This window comes from Morone saxatilis, unplaced genomic scaffold, assembly GCF_004916995.1.
Source record: "Morone saxatilis isolate NCDOM2014 unplaced genomic scaffold, NCSU_SB_2.0 Contig9, whole genome shotgun sequence".
NCBI classification, from domain to species: domain Eukaryota; kingdom Metazoa; phylum Chordata; class Actinopteri; family Moronidae; genus Morone; species Morone saxatilis.
Genome location: NW_023340268.1, coordinates 20,408,706 through 20,416,081, shown reverse-complemented (window position 1 = coordinate 20,416,081; position 7,376 = coordinate 20,408,706). Strand labels below are relative to the sequence as shown.

Below are 7,376 nucleotides of genomic sequence, written 5' to 3'. Positions count from 1 at the left end.
CTGTGTGTGTGTGTGAGAGAGGAGAGAGAGTGTGTGTGTGTGTGTGTGTGTGTGTGTGTGTGTGTGTGTGTGTGCTGATATGTGTCCTACGTGTCAGTGCGCGAGTATTACAGCCATCTCTCTGGTTTAAGCATTCCCTCGGCTGCCATTATGGCCTAATAACCGTGTCAGTGTGATTAATGGCAAGAGGCAGGGCTCTGATTGTGCTCTCGCTCAACCACAGTACCTAAGCAACTACACTTCCTACGATCCACGCTGCCTGTGCTCGTCCACCACGGGCCATCTCAAGCAGCGACGCCCACCGTACCGGATGTGAAGGTTATACATATATTAGCATGCTCTCTCTCTCTCCTGCCGGCATCATCAAAGAGTTCATCTGATGATGACGATGATGATGATGATGATGATTGGAAGATTAGAAGTTAGGGAGGAGAGCATGTGATCCCCAAGGCCACTTTAACCAGTCCAAGGTAATAAACACAGACAGCTAACCGCCAGTCCTGTTGTCTCCTTGTGTTTATCACTGTTCAACATTTGTTTATATGAAGTTACAGTGAAAGAACATTATGAGAGCATCTTATTTCCTTAAACAAACTACAAGGAGTTTTTAACTGGTTATGAAATGTAATACTGATGTATCTATATGACCTACATCAGAAGTTCCCAACCCCTAACATTTTTTATGGATATTTCATTTTATATTCAATACATAACAATAACATTACTGAAAAACTGGTAAACCAAGAATTAACCCAGACAGTGAACACAATAACTGCAGGACGTTGTGTAAAAGGAGTGATTTGGATGAATGTTAAAGAGATTATTTCCTGTCAATATTCCATGCACGAGATGCGTTTTCCTGATATTTTAGGAACTTTGTAAATTTGTACTTTGTACTTGAACTTTGTAAATTCTCAATTTCAATTTCATTCTCAAATTCTCAATTCTATATTATGTATTTTTAAAATGTGTAACAAGCATATGTACATATAGATTCTTTTTGACAAATTCAATGTTTTCTTCTCCCTGACGCATGGCCATTGTTCTAATAAATCTTTGGCTGTTGCCAAAATGGGCAATTAGAAAGTTTAAACCGGTTAGGACAGCAGATTTCAAACTTTGTTTCTTTCCTCTAGTCTGGGAACCAAAGGTTTCATTTTTAACATTTCTGGAGCTTTATTTCAGACTTTTATGATATTAGTTATTTTTGCATCTAAATATTGCATATTGGAATTTTAAAATGTTGGCACTGATTCAGTGTGTGTCTGTCTTTATGTGAGTATAAGGACGTGACCATATTACATAATTAACCCATTGGCTCTCAAAGACAACATTTGTTCTGATTGATCTGGAAATGTGGTATGGACATACTTTGGGCAAGTATCTAACAGTACAACTTTGACGGATTTTTAGAACACATAATAAATGGTAATGATAATAAAAGGTCAGGATTTTTGAAAGAAAAATGCTAAAAATTGTTGTTTTTCCATATGAATATTTTTGTTTACACTGCAAACGTGTGCATATTTTATATTCAACTTGTTATTCATAGATAGATATAGATGATTGTGCTCCTTGTAGGTTCTGAGATACAGCCAATTTCCTATGACAATATATGTCTTTGGGCTCATGGAACTACTGTTTTTTCCTAAAATGGTAGAAAATGCCCTAGAATAAGAAATTCAAATGTATGGAATTTTATTATTTTCAGTACACACATGCAAGTGGCTCCTATATATATTTCCATATAAAAAAAGTTGCACACAACTATTTCTAGTCATACAGCAGGTGGAAACTCTCAGCAATTCTGAGTTTGATTCAATGGATTTTAATGACTTTTTAGAAAGTCTTTAGATTTTTGCTTGGGTAAACCCAGAGAATTTTACCAGTAAAGATATATAGTGGGATGTTATTATCTTATTGAATTTGTTTCATTCAATCCAAGTGTACACTGTGTAGCTTTTATCAGCTGTGTGATAGTGATAGAGAAGGGCAACAGGTGTTTAAAAAATCTGCTTCCGTCAGCTTTTATCGCATCTCTTTTCATCTTCTATTTTTCAATATGTCCACCACAACACGCCAGCCGAGCGTAAAACTTTTTCAGCTTGTGTCCCCTTTGAGTAGGGTTTCCAGCTTTACTACCCTGTGTGGTAAGGATTAGGGCGTATGAGCAGTGGAACAACTTTTACAGATGCTGTGATGATAAAACTTTCTTTCAGTGTTGAATACAGGCAGAATATTGAAGGAAGAATCTTTCTTTAAAAGTATAACATTTGTTTGTGTTGGTGGCTGATGCAGGAAGGCTGTTTTACTGAGAGAGAGTTGTTAGTTGACAACATTTGGTTGAGATTTTGTCAATACTTTTGTGTTATTTTGAGATCCGACTACACAGTATCAGCATTAAATTGGCCTGATCCAACAAATGTTAGGCGCCAAGAACAAAAATAAACACAGTGCGTGACAATTAGCTATTTTATTGTGTGTCGTGTGTCACATTGGAAGATATTACATTCATTTGGCTGCTGCTTTTCGCCAAAGGGACCTACAATAAATGCATTCAGCCTTGCTAGGAACAAGAGCTTGATGATGGGCTTAAAAATTGCGACTGCATCCAGTTCGACACTTGTTGTTTTTTATTTTTTTTTGTTATCGATTTCCAGTATCTAGGGCGTCTCACAAGGCCCTTCTGACACGATTAGCATATCAGAGTTCTGTTGCCTTGCCTAGTTTGTCATTGTCCTCTTTGCCATTGAGCATGAAAGTCTTTCTCTGGCTCATCCTGTTATACAACCTTTGCATGTCAGGCAGGCCGTAAAAGGTATAATTGGCCTGACATTAGGCATAGGACGATACGAAAATTTCATGTCATCATAAATCACAATCCCTGTACCATTCGCAGTTTGCTTAAAACTCTTGAAATGGCATCCATCACTTTAACTTACAATAAACAAATATTTTTAGTGCACAGATAGGACACCTCATCCTAATTGTTCTTTAGTTTGGAATCCATTGTGTGGGATACCACAGACAAACCAAGCCTTCAGCCATGGTGACAGGTTTAGGATTTTGGAATGACTGGAAAGATACGGCTTTTTACCTTGTGGCTTTTAAAAATAAATCAGGAAATCCATATAGAAATGTATGTTAGTGAGCTAGACAGCTTTTTCAAGTCACTCCTGTCAGGATATTCACAATTATCCCGATAATGGAAATGGATTTTAATGTTTTTTTTATTGTGATGCATGCTAAAACTGTATATTGTCATACCTATCTGACATCTCTTTGGGCCAAGTTATGGCAGCTCCACGATCACTTAATTTCACATAGTGACCATCTCAAAATACATAAATGCTGTGTAGTCTGAACCCTACAGTAGTTGTTTCATGGATTGCATGTTCATGATCTAGAATTTAAAAAACAAGGCATTCAGAAGGAAAAATATTGAAATAAGGGGATTTTGTTAAACCTACAGTGGTTTTAGTGGTGTAACCATTATTTATGATGGTTTTCCAGTATGTAAAAGAATTAATATTTCATGCTGAAATAAAATGTGTTGTTTTTAGTGGCATACAAAGTCATTTTTTCACTTTAAATTGAGCATCCTACTGATGTGAAGGCCACAGTCAAAGGCAAAGCTCCCCCTTTATTCCCCCTCCCTCCCTCCATTGTGGCGCTCTCCTCGTGGCCAGGGGATCTCCGCTGTGCTGGCGGGATGAGAGAGAGCCAGCAGTGACTCTGTGAACCTCAGTCCAAAATGAAAGCCCAATCTGACACCCAGCCCTGCCGCTTTTGAACACGCCAGATCTGAGGCTGCACTGCGAAACTGATGGAAGCCATGTGAAAAGCGGGAAGCAGGGAGAAGCACAGACAGACCAAATACAGACAAATAGCCAAAGAGGCTCATACAGATATTCTGGGTAACAACCTTGAGCCTGTCAACTTTGGCTCTCAGGCCCTTTTCCAGGATTTAAAAATAAAAAAGAGGCAAACATTCTTCGGCGGTTGAAAACTAACATGACACATCTATCCTGGGCTGAGGTGTTACAGGTGAAGCCCAAAGAGTTGGATCTTGTTATTTTCTATATTTCAGGTCACTCAACGACATCTGGCAGGTGAAAATGCTGAAATAGCTGCTATTTGTGAAGTGAATGTAGGTATGGCAGCTCCTGTTAAGAAAAAGAATCTTTGCTCGGCAAGGTCGATATGTTTAAGGACTAAACTTTTAGACTTCTCTTTATCTGTTCAAGTCTCCACAATAAGCCATCAGTGAGTCTGCCAGTAATTATTTAACTGTGAAATTAGCAGTATTTGGATTCACACAAAACACAAAACACAAAAAGTCCTCTATCGTGTCCTCATTTCCCCTTCTTCTCCTCCAGGGTCCTTCATGATGGTCAATTCCTCGCAGCATTTCGGCGGCCAGCGGGCTCAGCTGCTCCTGCTTCCGCTCAGCGAGAATGACACCCACTGCATCCAGTTCAGCTACTTCCTGTACAGCCGCGACGGCCACAGCCCCGGGGACCTGCAGGTCTACATCCGAGTCAACGGAGGCCCCAAGGGCAGCGCAGTGTGGAATATCTCGGGCTCCCAGGGACGCCAGTGGCACCAAGTAGAGCTTGCCGTCAGCACTTTCTGGCCCAGCGAATATCAGGTGAGAGCCTTTACACAGATTTGAGCATGGCATTGGCTTGAATTTATTACCCCCACCAACACCAAGATGGAAGTAGTCATGTTTTCATATACATCATATAATCAGAATCAGTCAAATTTAGCAGAGATATACAGTATATCTTAAAGGCCCTGGAAACGTATTTTCTCAATTGGCTTCAGAGTACTGTGAGAGGTGGGGTTCTATATGAACACAAAATATTCCAAAGTTTTGCTTTTTTCAGAAGAGAGATTTGTATTTGTGTTTTTTCCATTTTCTTGTCACTGATTTTTTGTGGGCGTGGCTCAATTAGAAAAAAAACTTTTGATTGTTGCTTATTGAGTGTTAGTGTCTCTCTGCAACATTAAAGGTTACATATAGATTACCAGCATCTATGGCCAAAGCAATGTGCTCTACGGCTGACCAGACTCCATTGACAAAACTAGTAATTTCACCCAGTGGATAATTGTCAAACACATTTCAAACTGGAGAGAAACAAAATAAAACTCATAGAAACCGTCTTTGTTAGTCTTTCCACAGTCTTTCCAACAATCACCAATGCTGGTTTGGTCAAAATAAACCCTTAATTCACAGAGTTAGATGAAATAATAGCTGTGAAATGAGCTGCAATGACTACCATGTAAGGTTAGCTAATCCTTGAAGAAAACTAAAAGTGTTTGTTTTTGCCACTGACAGGTTAAGATTGTTATTCTAAGTACCTGACAACATTATGGACAAGATCCCTACAGAGACAGACCTTTTACTTTACCAGAAACAGCCTTAATATCGTTAGAGCTCGACCACCAGACTCCACAGACAAAAACGGTAATTTAAACTAACAGATCATTGTAACATTGTTACATCTTTGTTAGTCTTTCCACTATTTGCGCAACAATCACCAACTCTGGTTAGGTTTAAATAAATCTTTAATTAACTGATGTAGAGGAGAGAAATAGCAGTTTCAGTCACTCTCCTCAGTTGGAAACAGAGGCACTCACATGCACTAACAAACACTCACAGCCAGCCCAGATTTGTAAGCAAAGCACAAAGAGGCTGCGATTTTGACCATGACTGCACTATAACTTACATAGCAAATTGTTGTTTGCGGCTATATGAATGTTTTAAATCTTTAATATATATATATATATAACCTTTAAATATTTATGCTTTGAAACCAAGTTTTCATGGTCTTTAAGATCACTTGATTTTGGCAGTAATCTGGGAACATACAGTATTCTTCCATAAACAGTACTGTACACTGCCCTTATTCCAGCTGTTGCATTCATGTACCATTTTGTCAGAAAAAAACCTGGTAGGTAATTACAAATTTGTAAACTGGATCCATCAAAGAGCATAGAAACCCACACGTATCCACCAAATTTTGTCCATAGTCCAAAAATGGTAAACTGTATCTCTAACACTGTAAAATGTTCCCATTATTCATTCTTATTGCATGGGAAAAGAACAACATTTGTAGCTGAAAGCCAGATTGATCTTGCAATGTTGTTCTTCTTTTCTGTAATAAATAGAAATTTTGTAATAAACACAGGAGTATCTGATCTATAGTAGGTACTAAAAGTCAGCATTTGCTGCTTTGATTTTGACAATTATTTTTAAAATCTGTCATGAGTTCCCAAACTTTATGGATGTGCAATATTACATTTCGGGAGCACCCCTTGAAATATCCAACACTGTCCTATCAGGAGCACTAACAATATTAGTATATAATATATTAACTGATAGCTAAGTAGTAAATTGATGGACAGAAAATTGATTGTAATTTTAATAACGGTTTTGTCACTTCAGTCATTTATTAGGCAAAGTTATCACACATACTGCTCACAGCCTCACAAATGGATACTTTTCTTGCCCTCCTCAGCTTCATTCCTCATCAATATGAAATGAATATATTTGATATGCTACTCAGACTAAATAAGGCATCAGTGTGGGTTCTGGGAAATTGTGATGGACATTTTTCATTATATGTGATATTTTATAGAATGAATGATTAATCAATGATCAAAAAATAATGAATACATGAATAAATAATGAACATAATCGTTAGTTGAGCTGTTTTCCAGTCCGTGTTCACCTGTGATATGATGAATAATGATGCTGATTGATTGATTACATACAGCATACAGTAACATGGCGGAGGTAATGATGATTGTGAAAGTCACTGTGGAAGGTGACTGTTGGGGCCGAGCAGTGATTCAATAATATCCTATATTGACTCTGTGTGAACTCATCTTGTGATGAAGTCATGTTACTGTTTTCTTAAATTACCAAATTTAACAAAATATAACTAACAAAATTAGTTAGTGAGGTTGGTACTTTTACATTTCTGAAGAATTTTGCCAGATGCTAGCTGCATCACAGTGGACCACAGCATTGCAGTGAACATTTGATGATATTTTTAGCTATGCAAGCAGCATGGCTCTAGGGATGGCAATGTTGGCTCACCGCTATGGTCCAGACTGAAATATCTCAACAACTATTGGATAGACTGCCATGAAATTCAGGACGAACATTCATTGTTGGATGAAACATACTGACTTTGATCCCTCGATTTCTCATCTAGCGCCATCATCTGGACTACATTTCAAGTTGTCCAACATTTTGGATTATAACTATTCAATTCAATTTCAATTCAGTTTTATTTGTATAGTGCCAATTCATAACAGAAGAGAAAAAGAAAAGGACACTTTTCAAATAGATCAGGTCTAGA

General features: G+C 37.9%; 1 protein-coding gene across 1 annotated transcript in view; it reads left to right on the top strand.

The window, feature by feature from the left end:
• ptprua (protein tyrosine phosphatase receptor type Ua) overlaps positions 1-7,376 on the top strand; it is a 196,749-nt gene that overhangs the window by 96,378 nt on the left and 92,995 nt on the right. The window contains 1 exon segment of the mRNA XM_035681751.1: positions 4,380-4,651. Coding sequence (XP_035537644.1) covers positions 4,380-4,651 — 272 coding nt within the window.